We start from the raw sequence: 21,982 nt of genomic DNA, 5'->3' as shown, positions 1-21,982 counted from the left end.
TCTGTGTATGAGATAAGCAGCTTCATGGTAAAAAAATTTTTAAAGAACTTTTTATTTATTTTAGTTCCTCTAGATGTCATCAACTCAGAAGTAGCCCAAATATTCTGTATTGCAATGCATTATATCGTGTAACATGGATACAGCTCATTAGGTCCTAATCTGTAAATGAATATGCCCTGATATACTTTGCTGCACTCCTTAATCCAATGAACTCAAATCTCCCCCCTTCCTTTCCATTCTCAGTTAGTAGAGCAAACATAGTCATCAGTATTCATATAATGGACTATTACCATGTATTGGATTTATTCATTGCCAACTCCTATTCGCCATAAAGTACAACCATACGCAAGACTGTCCCCATACTATACAGTCCCTAAGCAGGACAACAGTGGCTGATGAAAGAAGTGCCTGGGCCTTATGCTGACACTTCAATACTGAGGACATTTTATCATGCAACAGTTTACCTCTTCTGACATTATTCCATAGATGGTCTTTACTTGAGCATCTCTCAAACGCCTCTGGAAGTTTCACGGATCCTGAGCAAATGTACCAAAACAGGATCCCAAACGCATAAACATCCACAGAATTGTCGTATTTTCCTAAAGGAACAACAGTTCAAAGCAAGTCAGACTATACAGCTTTTATATTCCTCAAGTCCACATGTACAACCACAGGATTTCACAAGTGATAATATTGTCAGTCATCCCGAAATGCTCTCAATGGGATATCTTAAAATCATGACAGGTTTAGGGTAGCAAAGGAACAAATTTTAAAGGTCGTGGCAGCATACTGTAGATCTGAGAAATAATTTAGCATGTTTTCAGCTGTATTAATTTCTTCCACAACATGTGAGTAATTTTTCTCTGGTCTTCTTTTTTTTTAATCAATTTCTCATGGTTTAAAGGACATCTACCACCAGGATGAAAGACTGTATGCAAATGAGCCTGAGGAGCACCAGGTTCCATTAACAGCTATGGAGCCCCTCAGGCTCATTTGCATCAGGGCTTCATACTGGTGGTAGATTCCCTTTAAAGATATCAGCTTGCTGTTATTCATTGAAATCTTTGTAGTTTACTAGCAGAGAATAAAAATAAGTCTATGGTCATGTGATGTACTCACAGGTTTCATGAGATTGGAGTCTAGTAACCTAGCAAGCAGAGGTGGAAAACCATGAAGAGCTGAAAATTAGTCAAAAATTTCTTTGTAAAAACCATTACCCTTTGAATCTGTACCCATATTCTGAGCTCAAGAAAGTCCCAATGCATCAAAATAGAGTTGAAATAATCACTGCACAAAGGTATATACGACCACGTAATTCAACATCGGCATGTACCCATGATTGAGCCAATGCCATGGTATGAATAGGGAGAAAATTTATCTAAATCCTGGAATAATATCTCCCCTTGTAATATGCAAGTCTAAAATATCTGGATCACCTCGCCAAGATGGAGCTAGTATAGCGAGTTACATGCAGTATTGAGAAAAGTACACTATGTAGCTCCCCTCATTCTCCCCCGTCACTATATTACATACTATATCTTAGTATCCTCCTCAATCTAGACCTACCAAACTATGGCACATATTAGCAGCTTTTTTTTCAAAAATACAAATGGGAGATATACAAATAAGTTTTCCAGGTTGAGACAAGGAAAACCAACCCTCTTCTGCTACCTTGTAAGGCTGCCCCTGCCCCCTTAACATCAAGCATGACTTTCAGGAAGCCTGACGACATGATGTGAAAATTTACCTGAAAAGAGCTCCGGTGCCATGTGTATAGGAGTTCCTACAATGCTGCCAGACATCATAGCCTCCGGCTTGCAGAAACCCAGATCAGTTATCTTTGCTCGGTTCGGCTTATCCAACTGTAAAAATATTAGACACAATTATATACATATCCCTTCCAGCATTAAAACAGACATAAGCCAATTGACAATTCAGGTTAACTTTATAGACTCTTACCAAGACATTCTTCAGTTTGATATCTCTGTGGACCAGCCCCTGGCTATGTAGAAAACGGATGCCTTCCACCACATCTAAAGCGATCTGCAGTCGCGTCTCCAAAGGAAGCCCAGCCTGAGCAGAAAACAAAACTCTGAAACTTCTATGTGGATTTTAAAAGATCATCCAAGGCCAGACACAATAAGCCTAGGTTCAGCATGGCCATCAAACAAACAAACAATTCTCCAATGCAGATTGTGTTAAAAACAAATAAAACAGTGATGCAAAACAAACCTGCCAAAGCGAATCAGTTGACATCCATTGCATGATGATCAGCACATAAACTATTCCCTTACCTTAAGCCCTGCGTAGAGGTCCCTGTGAAGACGCTCTGTGATCAGTAGGACTGCAATACTGGAGCCTCCTCCATAGCTGTAATCAATGACAGAGCCATGCAAATCCACAAGACGCTCATGTTTTGGCAATGATCTAAAAAAAAAAAAAAAAAAGGGGGGACAAACACAGTAAAATTAACATTTTGACAAAAATTACCTAATGTGTATTGACTTTTATGTTATGTGGTTAACTTCCAAATCCTGAAAATTAAACCATGAAAACCACACATTTAAGGGAAACATACCATTTTTTTTATGCATTGTGAACCAAACATACGTTGAGAATGCTGTAACGACACTGATGCAGAAACATATCTTGTTGGTGTTGGTTATTGATTACCTCTGCCTGTCAGGGACAACACCGTGATATGTATTCTCGGCTTACATTGGTCAGGACAAGGCTGGAGCAGTGCATTATCACTGCAAGGAGAACGCCCAGGCAACCACAGGAGCAACAGAGCTTCATTATCATAATTTTATAATTGTTTTGTCAGCAAAACCACTCAGTTCAGGGAATAAACAAGATAAGTTTCTGCATCAGTGCAGCTACAGCATTCTCAGGGTAGGTTTGGTTCATACTTCATAAAAGCAAATGGTAGTTTTCCCTTAGGGCATGGAATGGATTACCTACATACAAGACATGGACAACTTACCGCATGTAATGAAACTCTAGTGCCAGGTCATTCCAGTGCTTCTCATCTGGAGGAACAACAGACTTCAATGCACAAGGGTAGTGACCACCCCAGCTATCACACAGGTAGACAACACCATACTGTCCTCTGCCCAGTTCTCGACCCAGTCTTGGCTTGCCTATACAATTTTACAAAAGAGAGAAACCAATAAAAAAAGAAATACAGTATAAAAGATCTCCCTGAAGGCACAGCATTCACTATGAGCACTGTATACGGGAGGTTTTTTTTTAAAGACTAAAAAGCATCTAAGATTTTTTTTTTTTTGCTCTTACCAATTGGATGTAATGAAACAGAGTGTAAAATTTAAAGGAGCCTGAATACTTTCCGTAGCCACTGTATCTTAAAATTCTAATCTACAGATTGAACAAGCTGCAGCACATTTGTTTAAACCTCATTCACATTGCCAACACATATACAGCCTTAACCTGACGAAAACATAACATCTTACCATGTAACAAAACATCCCGCAGTGATCTGCTTTCCAGAGACAGTCGCGCAAGTCGCGGGGCGTGATCCTTCCGAACCTTAAGCCAAAGGTCTTCCGTTTTTTCAAGTCTGCCACAGTGACCAACCTCCAGCTAAAAGGCAAATTTATTCTGTGAAAAGAGTTTTCTAAACAATAGATGTACATTAAATGGTATCCTCCCAATTGTATATTCTTATTTTATGCATTTGACCTGCATATGCAAGTAATTAAGTATGAACATTAAAAGTTATTTTCTAGCTTTTCAGCTGGTCAAAACTGTGTTTTGTATCACAAAACAAAATAAATATGCCCTATAAAACTTGTATAGTAAAATAAAATAGCTACATTTTAGATTAAAAATGTATTCAAGTGGCATCTGTAAACGTATGGATATTATGACCAGATTTTGCCTGTTGCATACATTTTTTTCTCCATTACATTAAACCTGGGATAAAAGCAGGAAAAATGCGGGGTCAACAGAATATGTTTCTGTGCCACTTACAAATTCAGATTTACAAGAGAAGATTTATCTCTGCAAGTCACCTGTTAATGGATATAAACCTCCTTTGTATATCCGAAGGATTCCAGGTTCTGGATTGGAAGGAACTTTTCCAACATGAAAGAGGTCATATGTCTTAATAAAATTATCATTTCACTCAAAGCCGCTCTCCGATGAAGTACTTTACTAGAAATGGGTGTGGTGCTCATCTATACTGTGCATATGTCTCATGTCACTGCTACAGATATAAAGACTGGGCATCTGACAGGAGACTAATATGTCCTCCCAACTCTAAAGTCAAGATTCCGGGTTGGGTCCAGGGGCAACTGAAATTGTGTACACCAGGACTGATATAGACAGGTTGGACTTATTCTCCATTTCACTTTTAACAAAAATACAGCACTTAACAGATACCGAGGCACATTTACTTACCCAGCCGATGCAGTTCCAAAAATAGTTCGACGATCATGCACTCCAGTGCGATTCACAAAGATCGTGCGCCCAATTTCCTGCATCTGCCGCTTCCCCGCTCAGGTCTGCCGGAGTTCACCTTCGTTGTTCCAAGTGTATGCAAGTGCATGACTTGCAACACAATTTTATAGTTAAATCCCGCGCTCAGTTGGATTGTCCGGCGGCCTGCCCCCCAATTTCTGTCGCATGAAAGTCGTCGCGACTGTGCCAAAATCAGATCGTATGTGACAAAAATCACCTTCTAAATAGCTGTCACAGCAGCACAAAGCCCAAAAATTTCTAAAAGCCAACAAAAGTGCGATCCGCAGGACCCTTCGTAAATAAGCCCCACTGTGTTATTTTGTTATCTTGAGTATATTTAAGAATCTTGTCTTCGCGGGAATATCCCTTTAAGATGCGAGATTTGAGTTTAATATTCATTAGAATCAAAATCCAACCATTGAAGGCTTTAAGGAGAAAACCTGTCTTGTCAGAGACCAGAAGCAGCGCCTCAAACTGCCCCCCCATTCCTCTTTAAGATAAACCTCTAGTTAGCCCTGGTGAGTTCCAATACATTTTACATGTTACATTTGTACTGGATATACTCGAGTATAAGTACAAAAAAATGTGCTGAAAAAAAGTCACCTCGGCTTATACTCAAGTCAAGAAAAAAAACAAACAAACAGTGTACGCCCCTTCTAACCCCCGCCCCCCCCCCAGCAGGTCCTCTTCTATACATCTATGCTCCGGCAACGGCTTTGTGTCTCTGTGCGGTGCGTCACAGGGATCGTGACCTCAGCCACTCGCTGACATTCTACTATGTGCGCCGGCATAGGAACACACTGATGTCAGCAAGCAGCTGATGTCATGGTGCCTGCGACGGACCGCACAGAGACACGGAGCCGATGCATTGCTGTATAGAAGAGGACCTGCCAGGGGAAGGGGCGTCAAAAGGTGAGTACACTGTTTGTTTTTCTTACAGGCATTATATTGGGGGTAGGGGCTTGACCAATGCATTTCTCACCCTCGGCTTATACTCTAGTATAATCTAGGTATAATAGTATCAATAGGTTTTTCCAGTTTTTGTGTTAAAATTAGGGGTCTTGGCTTCTACTAGAATATATACGGCATTCATAGTCATAGTCTAAAAACTGCATGCAATGGATACCGATTTTCAACCGGAAAAGGTATGACAAAATAAAGGAAAAGCAGTACCTATGCTGCATTCACTTATTGTATTGAAATTTAAAAAAAAAAAAAACAAAACAAAAAAAAAAAAAAAACAAAAACACACACACATTACTACTAACCAACACAATGTCATTCATTTATTGGATGTACTTTGACTCAAGCCCCTGACATAATTGCTGCGTAATAAAATGCCACTGTGCCTGCTGTAGATATTCGCAGGTCACTGCGCTGTATAGAGAGACTCCTAGCACAACACATCTCCAATACTCACCTGTTTAAGAGATGCTGCAAAAGCTTCATGAGAGCTTTTGAGTCGCTTACAGAACTGGCTGCAGATGCGCTTTGCAAGTTTAGACGCACTGAGACTTTCTATGGCATCCTGCGCCACCTTGCGTTTCCACTCGGGAGTTATAGAGGGTGGGCTCACCCAGGTAATGCGCTGTATTATCTGCAGGAAAACAAGGGCATTAATACAGCAAGCATAAATATTTCTCTAGACCAAAACATAGTAACCCTACTGTTTACCCCTGCTAACCAAACAAGTGGTATCTGATGTCTGGGAAATGGGTTGTACTCCAAATACATCACTGATTTTATTGTGTGGGCTAACCTTTTTTGTTCCCCTCCTTCAAAAATCCATAACTTTTATTTTTCCAGTGTACAGAGCTGTATGAGGGCTTATTTAATGGATTATTTAATTGTAGTTTCTAGTGTCGGTATTTAACCTTTTCAGGCCTCAGTCCTTTTTTGTGGTGGTCTTCTTAACTTCCAAAAACTTTTTTTTTTTTCTGTTGTATAATATAATACGATGAAGTACTGCTTTCACCAATATGATCGCCTTTTTTAATTTTCAAAGAGCCACTCCGTTGGCATACTAGTTGTAAAGCCTTTAATACAATCATAAAATGCTTAGAAAATGTTGAACAAAGCAAAAAATTCTGGGGGAGTTCACCTCACCTACTTTTGTGCCTACTGAATTTGTGGACAGTACAACTATTCAGATATTCACCGAATCTCACCTGGACAATCTGCTCCCACACCATTCTAGTGACTGTAGATCCAGAATTAAATGTCACCTCAACATGATACGCCGCATTCAATATCTAGAACGATAATAAGGTGGTCTTTAGAGAGATGTGCAAAACTTAATAATCATATAACTTTAGTTCCCATGATGCTTCAGTACAGCATCACATGGTCACTCTGGACAGAACCCTCTTTCCAGAGAATGAAATCAGATTATCCTCTCCATGCCATAAGTATAGAGTCAGGGAGGATGAACTGTAAGCTCCTCATTTGTAATGATGACAAGTTACAATCCAATTGTTATTTGTAACTGCATAGGTAGAGGAGGATAAACTCTACCATAGAGTCCATCATACAGGAAAATGTAAGGTAATGAAAGTATGTGATGCTGCCAGATGCTTGATTCTTACCTGCTTCAGGTGGTTGCTTGTAACATGGGAAGAGCACTCTTGCTGAGACCTTTCAAGACTACGCAGACATCTCTCTAGTGTCCCCACAAAACTTTCTCGTAGATAATCCACAGAACTGATCAGCTTGTTCACTACTGCTTGGTTAAGCCGTGAAATTATTAGTTCTTTGATCTGAAAGATGCAGCTTTTCACTTCCTGGACTCCAATCGGCTCTCCATTCTGCGGGATAGAGATACCTGGACAGACAGAAAAAGTATTTGTTATAGAAAGAACATAAAATGTTTGGTATTCACCTTACAATATGCAAACTTTAAGCATTGCAAAACAGTACAGTCTGATTCATGTCATCTTTCCTCCGCTTACCCCATCCTCCACTATCAACCAAGTTCGCAAAAGTACACTGCTTTGAAGTAACATCCAGGCCCTCACTACCAGCCTTCACCTCAAGAACATGTTGCAACTAATCCTTCCTCAACCCAGTTTCTACAAAGTTGCTAGTCCATGTCCTCATCTTCATGGACTACTGCAATATTCTTCTTGATGGTCTCCCAGCCACCTCTCCAACGCCCCTCTTAATCTTTATTATTGATTGCCTGCTTTATCAGTCTCTTAACTTAGCCTCTGCCTCTCCGCTGGTTAGCCATTGCACTGATCCAGTTTAAATTATTAACCATGACTTGCAAAGCCATCCACAACCTGTCCCCTCCTTAGATCTCTGAACTAAACCAATACCATCCCACACGTAATCTCCATTCCTCATACCATTACCATCCACTCTTCTCACAACCAGGACCTCTCCCATGGACTCCCTATACTCAAACGCTCTACCAAAATGTGCAAGACTGTCCCCCACATGGAAATGGTGCTATACAAGTTATAAATGTGTATCAGGTGTAGGAAAAGGGCTGCACTAGACAATACTGTACAAGGCACAATCGACCTAGTTCATGGCAACATGGATGTAGCACAGAAGATGGATAAAAGAAGCTTTCTATTACAGTCACTTGAATACAATGTATTGTTTTGAAATAACAGAAGTCTTCGTTTTTGGTATTTAACGTTTAAAACAGAAACGGAATCAAGCACCCGTTTCTAAAAGCACTATGTGTGACCGTACACCGAGAGTCTGAAGGAGGATCATTACTTTGGTTACTTTCAGGGTAAACTGGAAAGAGTTAACATAAAAGAGGGAATTCTATAAAATATATTTTAACCTCTTAATTATATTAAGTAGAGCCCTCTATAAATGTAATTCTTCATTACACTACAGGTTTCAAGCTTTAAACTGTTCACTAGACCCTTTACAATAATTTGATGATGAAAAGAGAATTGCTATGTTAAATAACACCATTTTGGGAGGCATGGTTATTGCAGATTTCCCTTTGGGACTTTAAAAATATATTTAAGTTCACCGTGAAATTAGACCTGGGAGGACGGGTGACATGTTTTGTGCAAACAGGTAAAGTAGCAAGCGGCAGCATAGTTCTTCCAAGCTGGGAAATCACCTTCGCACTCAGTTTTTTAGTTTGTAGAAGTAGAGAAACAAGTTGAAAACGGCAAACAACTTAACTTACTGTGATTATAAGAACCCTTATCTCATATCTGAGGGGTATGACCAGGAAGTGTACACATACATAAGTAGGTCATATTCAGTTATATTTAGTATACATTACTAAATTGAAGGATAACACTCAAGGGTTATTTCAATCCAATACCCTCACAGGATACGGCATACATCTCAATAAAATATAGGTCGTGCAGTCACTAAGAAGAGGTCGTGTTGTAGGGAGTTCCGAAAATAGCCATGACAGCCTGTACATTGCCTTTCTACAAGTACATGCAGAGACTAGCAAACACCAACCTTTGAATTCCATGTTGGCAGCATCCTCCAGTAGCTGCTCTCTCATGCTGTTTAGGGTTTCCACTATCATGTCCTTCAGTTCTTCTTGTTTGCGATCAGAGATCATCATGAGAGATTCGTAAAGCTCGCTCTCCTTTTGGCGTGTGTACTCTAGTCTCTTAGGAGTAATCTGAAGGTCTCTCCGCATGTCAAACGCCTTATTAATAAACAAGTCTAAACAACGACTGTGCACCATGTTGAGGACCATTGCTGCATCAACAAGGTGCATCTGCAGCACCTGCCGGGAGAAACCGCTTAGCAGACGCAACTTCTCAAACTGTTCAACCAGAAGATTAGGGGCTGGACTGCCAGATCCTGCAGCGCCACAACTACATATACCTCTTTTCAGATAGCCAAGTTCTGTTAGCTGCTCATGTAGTGGTGAGCACCCACCATCTGAGCTACTTATCAGTTTGTCCTTAGGAGTTGTTCGGATGAAGAAGATTGGAAGTTTGTACTTCGCCTTAATATCAGTAAGCTCCTCTTCATCCTGAGTAGACAGGAGTTCCTCACTTACAGCATACACAATCACCGACTGCACATGGTCTACATAATCTTCCAGAGTGGTAGATGCTGGTTGAGATCCCCGACAAGGAGAAACCACAATGTCAACGTCCTGTGAAAAAGTAAACAAAAAAAAAAACAAAAAAAAAAAGTGATGAGAACTTAGATATGGAGATTTTGTGGATTACACAAGACCTTAACACGTCTGCACTACAAAGAAAAGGTATTGTTTCCTTTCAATGCTGTTGCACTGTTAATCAAGAGGTGATGGAGAGAAATTGGTCTCAATACTAGACTAATCCTTTGAGATATATAAGGTACGTCCCACTCTCACTTTAATCGTCAGGTGCCAATCAAGGGCCAGAAATCAAAAAGTTATAGTAACACTCAATACATATCAGAGTGGTAATATCCATCACCATTCCACCGAATATGGGAAATGTAACTGGATTAAAATGTTATTTGAGCTTGATTAGAGCTTTAATGCTATATTACGGTATATCTTATTTCCTGGATTTCAGATCTCCATGAAGTGCCACAACAATTTCCATTTGAGATGCAAAAGTTTGGAACAACTTGGTGATGACGGTGGCTGAGTGGGTAGCACTTCTGCCTTGCAGTGCTGGGGTACTGGGTTCGAATCCCACCCATGTCAACATACCGGTTTCCTCCCACACTCCAAAACATACTGTTAGGTTGACAAGCTTTGTACAGCGCTGCGTAATGTGTGCGCTATACAAATAAAGATTTATTATATTATTATAAGATGTAGATGAATAATGTGAACAAGATGAAAACAAAAAAAAATAAAAACCTTAGTCAAAAATGAATACATTGCCGGATGTGGTTTTATTTGAACCCCCCCCCCCCCCATGCAATACCAGATTTCTTGTTCCCTGAAGAAAGGGGCTTTGGGTGTAAGTGGCACTTTTTTTTTTGCCATCATTTTACTTTTGGCCAATGTCTGAACCGTGTATCAGCCTGAAGTCTGAAAACAAAACAAAACAAAAAAAAAAACAAAAAAAAAAAAAAGGAAGCTGTGCTTTCCTCATTTAGGTCAGCAGCAAAATAAGCCGAGTGCAATCAAAATGATCAAATTATCAAGATTCCCCATCAACTGCAACATAAAAGCATGCTGAACAAACGGCAGCCTCACAAATGACACGTGTACGCTGCTCATGGTGAAAGAAGTCCTGCAGTGATAACTTGTCAGAAAAATCTAAAGCACCAATCTGTTTTACAAACTACTGTAATGAGATTTCTGCAAATAAACCTCAAAGCGAACAAATCAGCACTGACCAGTGACAAATCAGCGTTACCATCTCCAAAGGGAGAATACCTGGAAATCAGAGCGCGATCTATAAATACTATTATGAGCCTAGAAAATCACCTGCAAGAGTGAATCACATATGTTACATAGTTAGCATTGACCGAGATAGATATAAAATTATACACACACCCCGGTCTAAGATCCGTATGGATAGACAAAAAAGAAAAAAAAAAAAAAAAAAAAGTTACAGTTCTCAAACTCAAAGAATAACTGCGCCACTTTCCAACTTCCCAAAAGGAAAAAATATCTTCTATGCCGGGGGAAGGGAAGGGCGGGGATCGCATGAGAGCTAGCAATGGGACGGATGAGTCAGACGTAGGACCGTTATACAAAGGAGGAAGCCAGAGCTCAAAAACAACCACAGAGCAGAGAAGCATCAAAAGCAAAAAAGCAATACAAAGTCAATGACTTATTTTTTTTTTCCTTTTGCTAGGCTTTAGTTTCAGGATCTGTGGTTTTACATCAGACTCGATGTACATATATACTACAAGTAAGGCTACATGGCAACTTTGGTTGTGAGATTCGAGACTTCACAAGTTAGGACTAAGAAAGTTGCTGTAAAACTAAAAGCAAAGGCAGTAGTAAAGAGATACTTGATTGTTTCCCATCTACTGGTGGACCTGAGCCGCACACCCACTGCTGCTAACTTCCGACCATGGTAAAAAGCAGGGGCTCAGCCACACTATCTGCCATGGCTTCTACCCTTCCCCCTATGGAAACACCAGCCTAAATATTGCTTTCACAATAATTTACCCAACAATACACACCAATCTCCTAAGAAATCCAAAATGAACTTATAAACTTCCTTACTTGTGTTCACCTTGTACACTAGAGAAACTAGAGCTCCTGCTTTATGGGAATGAAACTATTCCTGTGGGAATAAAGGGCCCTCTGAGCAGAGAGCTGACAATGACAAATATGGGAGAGAAAACTGCAAGTTCTTCAACTGGAATGGGTGACGTCAAAGTCTTTATGATAAAAGGACATGGAAAGACAGGGTAGCCAAAAATAAGCTTATTCCCACACTGCCAACAAGAGGGCACATAAGATGTATATTGTAGGTGGAGTCTTGAAATATTAACCTTAAAAGGAATTAGACCACAAAAAAAAAAAAAAAAAAAAAAAAAAAAACACACTTCAAATATTCACTCCTCTTCATCTGGATCCTGGTGCTGTCAGTTGGTAGCCTTGACACACGAGGATCACCTAGAAAAAAAGGAAACTTATAATTTATCAGCACAGAGGGCGGGGACAGGATGTCCAGCGCTCCAGACGGCTAATTATCCTAACATGCTCCCAGCATGGGAGAGGGAGGTGCCGAGGCCGTGCAAATTAGAAGCTCGGAGCGCAAGGACATCTTGAATCCGTGCTGCTTATTATAAGTATCTTTTCTAGGTGCTCCCTGCTAGCGGAGGACAGTGCCGGGATCAAGAGAAAGAAGAGCAGAGGTGAGTATTTGTAGGGTTTGTTTATTTTTTAAATGATTTTTCTTTAACATTGCAGCCATTTTTCATTTTTGTGTTTGGTTTTCAAAAACCAAAACTTCCTCATTAACATCTTTTTGAATAAAAACTGATCAAAAAAGGTCATATTTCTCCAAATAGTATCCGTGAAAATAGAAGCTGGTCCACCTTACTTAGCTCCATAAACCAGCCTACCGGGGTCAGAATACAATAGATGACCCAAAAAGGAGAGCCACAAAAAATCATCAAAAGTAAAATTAATAATGAATTTTATTATGAAAATAATACACAATATACAAAAAGAAATTCTATCACATAATAGGGAAAGACAATAAGGGGAAACAAGTGGCCCCTGATGGAAAATGGGGCAGCCACGGAAAGCATAAGCCCCTGCAGACACCCCAAAACCTATAAGTAAATAGTAATATAAAGACAAAAATGTCTAATAAGTAAATGGTAAATGATGCAAACGGGAATATGGATAGAGAAATATCCCCTTAGTTGGATCCTATGTACGATAGGGGCCGGAGGTACCTTCCGGCTCCCACTTTGCACAAAATCAAATAGAGTCCTTACCCGTAAGCATGATGACAGGTATAATGGGGGTCCACAGGAGGCCAATAAACTACACCCCGACGCGCGTTTCGCTGATTTTTTTTCAGAATACAATAGACAGATTTTTTTTTCTTGCAAAGTGCATACCTTAACGCCGAAATGGCGACCATATTGGGTTTTCACAGTGGTCATTGCAATATCCCATGTATGGCGTTGACATGGACCAAGCAGCAGAGAGGACACTGTGATTGCAGGGTTCCAATGGTATCACACAGCAGCTCAGGGTCCACTGAAGGACTTCAGAGCAGCCTCAATTCATTTTGTATTGACCATTTTTAATTATCTATCAATGCGATAAAAAAGGTCTATGAACCCCAAAAGTAAGCCCAAAAAGAAAAAAAAAAACCCCAAAAAGGATTTCATTATGCAAATTACGTCCATTAAAAATGTAAAAAAAAAACCCTTCTAAATATTGCTTTATTCAGAGAAAGTTTTTATGTTAAATGTACGATAAACATAAAAACTACACATTTCTGTGCTTCGTTTAAAGAGAAAGGGTTTTGCAAATTGACCCACCCCAAAAAAAAAAAAAAAAAAAAAAAAAAAGGCTTCTTCAAAAACTGATTAAAAAGCATTGCCCTTATCCGTGTAAATGATTCCTAGAACTCATCCCCCCAAAATCATAAGCTATATGGATTGAAAAATAAGTTATTGCACGTAGAAGTAATTCATAACCAAAAAAAATAAATTGAAAGTGGTGCAAAATGAGCCTGTGGGGTGCTACCAGAACCGCAGTCTTAATTATACACACCTCTTCCCTCCCTAGCTAGAGGAACATTGAGAGAGAGCTCTGTTACATCACTGGCCACTTGTGATCAGGATGATGTCATCTAAGGTCCTATGATGACCGTCTACCCCATGTATGCATTTGATTACACAAAATGCATGCTGTGATAATACCATAATATCGGCATGTGATCATACATGAGGTAGACGGTGCAACTAACTTTGTGAAGTAGTTTAGATGACATCACCCTGGTCACATGAAATACTGAGAAGAGACATGGGGAGGAGTAGATGGGAGGGGCCGTCTGAGCAGGATACACCCCCTTCTTATGCCAGGTAATAGAAGATAAAAATTTATGGGGATGGAATAGGGAAATCACTTTTAGCTAAAGAAGAGCATTAGGTTCCCTTTAAAAGTCTAAAGAGAATCTGTAAAATTAAGCCTGCACTAGGTAAGGCATGGTTTTCCAGATTTCACTTGGAAAATGCCAACACTGACTTCTGATGCTACACTATGGCTATGTGCACACAGGTGGTTTAGAGCTTGCATCCCGTTGTGGTTTGCTGTGATGGGATGGCTCTACTCACCAAACAGTATCCGTGCCCAATAGAGGTCTATGGGCGCCATGAGCTGGCCGCAGTTGGAGTGTCCAGTTAACAGCCCAAAAAAAACTGTTGCATTTATGTTGCCTAAATTCATATTTTTAGCAGGGTTTATAAGGGATGTATGTCCGTGGATAGAACAGCTGTAAGCTGAGCCATTTTCCAAGGCAGTGGAACGTGAAAGCGTAACCATGTTTATGCTCTTCGCATATGTAGATACTATAGATTTACTGATGCTCCAGCCACATGAGCAACACTGCGCACTTCAAACAGGACATATTCCTTCAGATTTACAAATGGTTGAGGTCCCAAACTTATGTCTGTCAAGGGATGACCTGGCTTTTCGTATATCTCCAGGAAAAGCCGGATTCTTAAAAAAAGACTTTATAAAATAATTCAAAATGAGACAGAGGTAACACCATATGGATGGAGCTGAAGGTGTATGTGACAATGAGTATATGGGTAAATTTGAGAAACAGTGGGGTAAATGGCTTGACTGTTCGGGGGTGGCCTCTGAGGATTTGCTACAGAGCTGGATACAGGCCCGACTGTGTGTGTATGGGGGGGACTAATAGGGGTGTGATTTGCGGCGTGTCTACTAATACTGAGTAGGCGAGGGTTGGAAGGAGATGGCAGCATGCTGGAATAGTTCTGAGGATAGGTGCAATTGACCAGATCGCAAGGTGGAAGGGGTATCAGGGGGGGGGGGGGGGGGGTTTGAACATGTTACCATCATTTGTTTCTGATAAAGCACTCAATTGTGATATTATTATGAAATGAAACTGTACTTTACGCTGTGGTGTTGCACCAAAAGAGAGGTGCTCCGATCTACATCACTTGAGTGCTTCTCGGCTCTACTGCCTGCCGATTTATGCCACCCCCTCCGTGGTCCAGCTCAACGATCTGCTGATGTCCCGATCGGCAAGTGGGACAAGGCGGATCCGAGAGGTTCTCAGGTGACTTAGGCTCTTTAAAGTCTTTTCAAAAAGAATCCGGCGATTCCTGGAGAAAGCGAGGTCATCCCCTGACAGATGTAACAAGCAAGTAAGTTTGGGACATCTGATGGTAGCTGTCCTTTAAGATTTGTTTGGCTTACTTTTGTGCCCCATTCGGTTCATGTTTGCTTGGCCCAGTGGCAGATGCATTTCTACTGAAACAATTGTGATGGGTGAAAAAAAAAAAAAAAACCCACATATGTTGCTTTTTTAACATACCAGGTTTAACAGTATATATGATTCTTTATGCTCTTGGCTCCTGGCCCTTTTCTCAAGGCCACTTATATTCCCTTTTGTTTTTTGAGAATGAGAATTAAAATTTAGCACAGATGAATGATCCCTTTAGCTGGACTGTGTAAATGCAAAAAGCAGTAAGGGACTAAACACAGATCACAGCCTTCCAATCACAAGAAGGCAGAGGTATAAGAAATAAGGAAATACTGTACACTCATATTCTACCACACGTAGTGAGAAGAGATTAAGGACCTACCTGAAGCAACTGACGGGGAAGAGTCACCTCTAGCTCTGCCAGTCTGTGTGCAGGATCCTCCTCATCTTCTGGAATCTCCAGGTCTTCATCAGGAATGGTATGCCATTTGCCCTGATGGGCTACAAGTTGATGCACTAGTTCATACTGTTCTGGCAAAGCCAAGCTCACAAGCGTCTGTTGCCCATGCCTAAAACGGATGCGCCTTCTTTTGCAGGTTTCTGGGTTGCAACATAGACCAACTGGTAAAAGGTTGTCCCCTAAAAGTGCATTTACCACCCTGCTTCTAGCAGCACAGTTCTGACCCAAGATAAATAGGCATGGCCGACAACGAACAGTCACCTTCAAGTAGTCTTCTTCTTGCCTTGAAAAACTGATGCAATTCAGTTGACCTACGAGAAAAAGAAGAGCCAATGTTACCATAGACACATTTCAACAATCAACCAAGCCACTTGACTCGGCCAAAAAGAACATGTCCCCTTTGACTTGCTTCTAGTCCTGGCTGTATACCAGGCATGATAACATTTAAATTAACGGGGATAAAAGAAACAATTTAGCTAAATAAAGGGGGGCATTTAGTTAATAGGGCTCTGTGAGAACCTGTCACTAGCTATGTGAAGAAATGTGATGAAGTTTCCTCTTCCAAGAACAAATGCGGAAAGTACTGAACAGACTGATATTTTGACATGTGCTAGTTTAAATGAAAAATGCTGTATGATCTAGCTTAGAAAGTTCACCATTTTCTAGGTAGCAAGAAGCACAGAAATCTCCAAAGAAGCTTTGGCCTTTACTTAGGAGGAGGAACAGCGCACAAAAGCTCTTCAAATGTGGTATTTTACAACACAATTTTGCTTTGGCATGGTGGAGGACATCAAGCGAAGGTTGAATCCACATCTATAGAAACCACAGTTATGTGTCAGAGTTTTATACATTTCAGCCACTATGCTGTGACTAAAGGATGGGGTAGCCACAACCAGTGGCTGGCATAGTTTTGAGTTGCAGACTGTGCCCTCTTGCTAGGCACAATAAGAATCCAATTGGTGTGCCCATCACAGATGGAAACACTCATTGGTACAGGAGCCTAGGTAGTGTTGAGAACATCTTAGAAGTAGTCACCGCTCGCAGGTGCTCTCCTGTCAGAATGCTACCTGGAGCAGGAGAGGAACTGGGATCTGTGACTTCCTGTCAGCTCTACTTACCACTCCCAGGTCCTCTGCTCCGGGCACCATTTTGATCTGGGCATACATACCTCCTGTATCAGAATAGTGATGAACATGGAGTGTGGCACAGAGAGAAAAGAATTTTTCTTTCTCTAGTTACAGGTATTACTATTGTCTTAGGGGGTCTCCATTAGGGTTTATTATTTATTGAATAGTTTAAGCACTACATTGATGGTCTTCTCTGGGGTCTGTGTAATTTATTGCCTGGTCTGGAAACTGTATGCATTAGTTATTGTATGAATAGTTGGCTTGTGTGCTGGTTACTAGCGCGGCCCCTTAAAGAATCAGAGTTAAAGCCTAGAAAATGGCCTAACTAGAGTCACATGCTTAGCAGCAGCATTAAGAATTAGGCTAACAAATTTGTTCCTCAACATGAATTGAACAATTAAGAAAAATGTGAAAAAGGAAAACTGCTCTTAATCAAACCATGAATGCTTGTTATTTTAATACGGATTAACCTCATGTAACAGAGCTAAACAAAAGTTAGCGTTCTCCAGGAGGAATATACTGATGTCTTATAGATACACAAGAGCGGGCACAGGGCCCACAGCAACCACTTACATGACAACCTTCATTTCACCACAGCAGATTTGATAATAAAATTATGCGTTTTACAATCCTTAAAGTCTTTGACTCTCAGGAAATTCAATCTTTTTCTGTCACATATTTGCACACATTTAAAAACACTACATAATAAGTGTCCATAATATACTGACTCAACAACACAGTAACGCTTCTGTACACCACCCAAGTAATATAGTAAAAGTTATTGTGAGAGGAGATAGAAGCTGGAGATCAGAATTGGAGAACAGTGTATGAGCACTTGATTTTTTTCAGAAATAATTTAATCTCTGTTAACCAACATTTGAGGCATTTTTTTGAAAGCGGTACATCATGCCACTAGAACCTTGTGTTACAAAATAACTAAAAGTATATTAACATAAAACCTTTATTTTTGAAAAAAAACAAAACATGATCATAATTAGAGAACAGCCATGCCTGTAGCACAGAGAAAGATTATCACTACTGTATATACTGAAATAGAAGCAGAGTTCTTCAGCACAGGGAAAAAAAAAAAAAAAGGGGGTGTTGAAAAACCATTACTCGGCTTATACTCGAGCCTATGAAAAAAAAAAAAAAAAAAAAAACTCTGTACTCACCATTCCAACGCCCCTGCAGGTCCTCTTCTGTCTTCAGGTCCGACTCACACACTATAATGTCAGCAAGCGGCTGACGTCATGGTGTGTGCAACGGGACCATGCGGGGAGCTGAAGACTGAGTCGGAGCTGGAGACAGAAGAGGACCTGGGGGGGGGGGGGGTTGTTCTTTGGGTTTGTTTAGGCTGGGCATAGAGGGCAGGCACTGGCTTTATACAAGGTGGCTGCTGGCCGTATAGTGGGAGCAGAGTGCTACTTGCTATATACTAGGGGGCATGTGCTTGCTGACCAATGGGGAGGCTGTGACCAATGCATTTCCCACCCTAGGCTTATAACTCGAGTTTAGCCAGTTTTGTGTTAAAATTAGGGGCCTTGGCTAATATGTGGGCCGGCTTATACTCAAGTATATACGATACATTTTCTGAAGGTTACAACAGTCACCAATCAGTAGGAAGTGCACAGGCCTATGCTTTGAATGACTTCAGTACATCTGTACCACAGGACATCACTAGTTTCTCACACTGCCCTGGTAGGATTTTGGACCAGTCTATTCCACAGTTCTGTGACAAAGTAATGGTCCATAGGTTTTCAATTTGGTTTAAATTAGGACGCGGTGGTTGCCATTTCAGCGTTTCAATGTTTTCCGTTTCAAGGAACTACTTTACTCGTTTTACTGTTAGACAATTACTAGCCGACTGAATGAAGAACACAAGACCACGAATTGTTGAAGGAGGGTCTGATACACATTTGCATTCTCTTTGCCATGTAGCTTTTTTTTTTTTTAAACACTTTGGGTTAAGTCTTTCCCCAGTTTGTCGACGAACATAATTGGGCACATTTACTAAGGGCTTTGCCCAGTTTTCTGTTAGACTTTGCACATTCTTTTAGGCGTAAACTGCTTGCACAGGTATCAAAGAAGTGTCTGCACCACAAATGTGTCACACACTGTTTTGTGGTGCAGCTGCACAAGCCTCTATGCAACACAAATAAGGGGCCGTTCTGGTGCTCAGTCGGACCGTGCACCAGATTTACATGCAAAGTCTGTCGCATGCCCTATGTTAAAGGTGCATTAGAAAAAAGTTGATGAACCCTGTTGGGACAGTGAAGGGAAGCACCAGATTCATGATTTCTGGCGGATGTTCTTCATGAATCTGGTGTACCGAGCAATAGACAACCTGTGCATTGCTCCCCCCTAAAAAGCCAAGGTCTCAAGTTATTCCATCATTGTTCCTCTCTCACCTAGGAAGCCAACAAGGCCAATTTCTGTTTAATAGCTAGTAGCTCCCCCGACGGTAGACCCGGCATTTCCAATAACTGACCCCCAAATAGCCTCAAATTTTTTTAGTGGCTTTCCCCTTCAAATCTTTTTATTCTCTCTGTAATGAGAACTTTGAAAAGCCCTCTCTGCAGTCAGTCTTTACCATGTCCAGGGCATTTCTGGAATATGAACTTCTGATACAAAAAACCATAATGCTATAGATAAATGAATACAAAACTCAATGTCATTAAGTCACAATAGTGACTTGAAGGGGCTTGAATAGTTTTGCTTTTATGATTTTATGCTTTGTAAAGTAGGTGGAGTTATCACCAAGATGGCTGTCATCTAAAACTACTAATCTCAATCCCATAATCCTTTAGTTCTCAGTAACTCCTCCTCCCACTGATGATGTAACAGACTGTCCTGCTCTGTCCTGTTGCCATATTAATGATGTGTAGCTGCCTCACTGAGATGACATCTCACCACAACACTGGTCATACTGGATGCACTGCAACCAACAGACTACAGCCAAACATAGTGCTGATCACATGACCTGCCCAGGCAGGTGCAAAACATGTGATGTGGACATGTGACCAGCGGCAATCTTCTGTCCCCGTTCTACTCCACAGGGACTTAAGGGGCCAGTAGCATTTTAATTCTTCATTGTAGTGCTTGTCCACAGCATTTTTCTGCTAAGGGGAGCATCATTTTAAACAACCGATTACATATTTTCTTATTTTAATGACCCATTTGAATATGATGTATGTTTATTCCTTGAAAAGCCCTCTAAGGAAATTAGCAAAAAGGTGCCAGGTTAACACCAATACCTTGCAGTTATCCGAAAGTATTCTCTAATTTTGAGCAGTGTTCTTTTACAATGAGGTCATTTACATTTTTATTCTGTGCTTTAGAATATATACAAATTATGAAATAAAGGTGCAAAATAGCAGTGCATTAAAGGGAACCTGTCACCAGGAGACCCATTTTTAGCACTCCCCAGTCCCCACAGATCATAGTACATACACTGCCAAAGTGTTTTGAAAACATGTGACCTTTTCAAATATATGAAGAACTCCCCACATTCGGGATTGGCTGTAGAGGAGCAGGGGGTGATGCTAAGCCCAGTGATGGGTGTTTTCATACATTTGAAAAGGTCATATGGAGAAGCTGTTCGCCAAGGGTGGGGGGAGGAAACTGCTCCTTTCCAGACCCTCCCATTTGGCAACTGCCTAGTCACACAGTAGATGCTAATGAAAGGTACAATATAACATATCTTTTTTCTGTAAAACCAATTTTTAATACAAAAACACTTTGGCAGTGTATGTACTATGCTCTGTGGGGACTGGGGGAGTGCTAAAAATGCGTCTCCTGGTGACAGGTTCCCTTTAAGCTTAAGATATATTCACAAAGGCCTACACAATGGGGGAAGGTGTATTAAGTTTTCTGGTGTACACATATTGAGTAATTTGCACCCGAAGTGCTGTGTGCCACATATACTGAAGGTTTTAGACAATTTTTGACTCCTCAGAAAAAGGGGCATGTCCTCAATAACTTGGGGGTGTGACTAAACAGTAAATAGCCTATGCACCATAAAATTAAGTCCATGTGGCAGAAAATTCAATATTCAGGTACAGAAAACTAGATCAACTAATAATAAGTGCAAAGTAAAACTCCCTAGTCTTATACTTCACCAGAATAATCATAAAGCATCAGACACAATAAATAATCTGGCACAGCAAAGGACGGTCTACCTCTGCACTGGACTAAAATCCAACACATTAATACATCTCCCCAATGAGATTGACATTTAGGAAATTGTCATTTGCCAATTATGATGTCCAATGTATTTGCACAGTATGATGTATCATTTGGACAGTGAAAATGGTTAAAACAAAGAATAACTCCCATCTTGTAATAGATTGCCTTATGGAGCTTTGCAGATGTAATAACTCCTGCACCTAAGAAGCGGCCAATAGTGTCTAGATTTGCTTTTTATTGTGCTTTTGTATGATGGTAAAATAATGAACAAAACCTGAAACTACAAGAAAAGCACCTCACACAAAAACTTTAGGAAGTGTCCTCAAATTGAACTGAAAATTACATTGGTGAATTATTAAGCCATTGGTATGAACCCCCCTAACCCACCCCCAAGAACCTATTGCCGATTGTTTGTTATATAAAGTCTTATCTGCAGTGTAAATTCAACACCTCTGATATATAACCAAAAGCTAAAAATATTATATTACAAAGAAGTCTAGGAATGTGTTCTACACAAGAACTCGACTCCCAGATAAAATCCTCTTTGTCTAGGTCTTGCTATTAGAGATAAGGAAGGATATTCCATGTGATCGCTACTCATTGCCCGTAAACACTCCCAGGGCACTCTGGGTGGGTAGGCGCTGCTGCCTTACTTAAAGGGGTATTCCAGGAATCAGCATAATTCATATACAAGTGGGCACTCAAAATATAAGCTAATGTGTAATTAGTTGTTATTTAAAATTTTGCTCCCCTTAGCAGAAAATGCTGGTGACATGTGATGGAGAATTAAAATGCTACTGGCCCTTTAATCAGTCCGTTAGTTTCCTCCGCGCGGTCCGTTACAGGACAGAAGATGTCCGCTGGTCACATGTCCACATCACATGTTCTGCACCTGCCTG

General features: G+C 40.5%; 1 protein-coding gene across 1 annotated transcript in view; it reads right to left on the bottom strand.

The window, feature by feature from the left end:
- The window catches only part of DSTYK (dual serine/threonine and tyrosine protein kinase), a 41,875-nt gene that overhangs the window by 6,227 nt on the left and 13,666 nt on the right, over positions 1-21,982 (bottom strand). Inside the window, exons 2-12 of the mRNA XM_072137529.1 lie at positions 15,694-16,082; positions 8,929-9,583; positions 7,068-7,303; positions 6,651-6,734; positions 5,903-6,079; positions 3,474-3,603; positions 2,987-3,143; positions 2,295-2,427; positions 1,960-2,073; positions 1,748-1,862; positions 465-599 (exon numbers count right to left, since the gene is read on the bottom strand). Of these exons, the coding sequence (XP_071993630.1) occupies positions 465-599; positions 1,748-1,862; positions 1,960-2,073; positions 2,295-2,427; positions 2,987-3,143; positions 3,474-3,603; positions 5,903-6,079; positions 6,651-6,734; positions 7,068-7,303; positions 8,929-9,583; positions 15,694-16,082 (2,325 nt within the window). The remainder of the gene's footprint in view (positions 1-464; positions 600-1,747; positions 1,863-1,959; positions 2,074-2,294; positions 2,428-2,986; positions 3,144-3,473; positions 3,604-5,902; positions 6,080-6,650; positions 6,735-7,067; positions 7,304-8,928; positions 9,584-15,693; positions 16,083-21,982) is intronic.

Source organism: Engystomops pustulosus, chromosome 2 (genome assembly GCF_040894005.1).
Source record: "Engystomops pustulosus chromosome 2, aEngPut4.maternal, whole genome shotgun sequence".
NCBI lineage: Eukaryota > Metazoa > Chordata > Amphibia > Anura > Leptodactylidae > Engystomops > Engystomops pustulosus.
The sequence above is the reverse complement of the archived record's forward strand: the minus strand, read 5'-3'. Positions and strand labels throughout refer to the sequence as shown.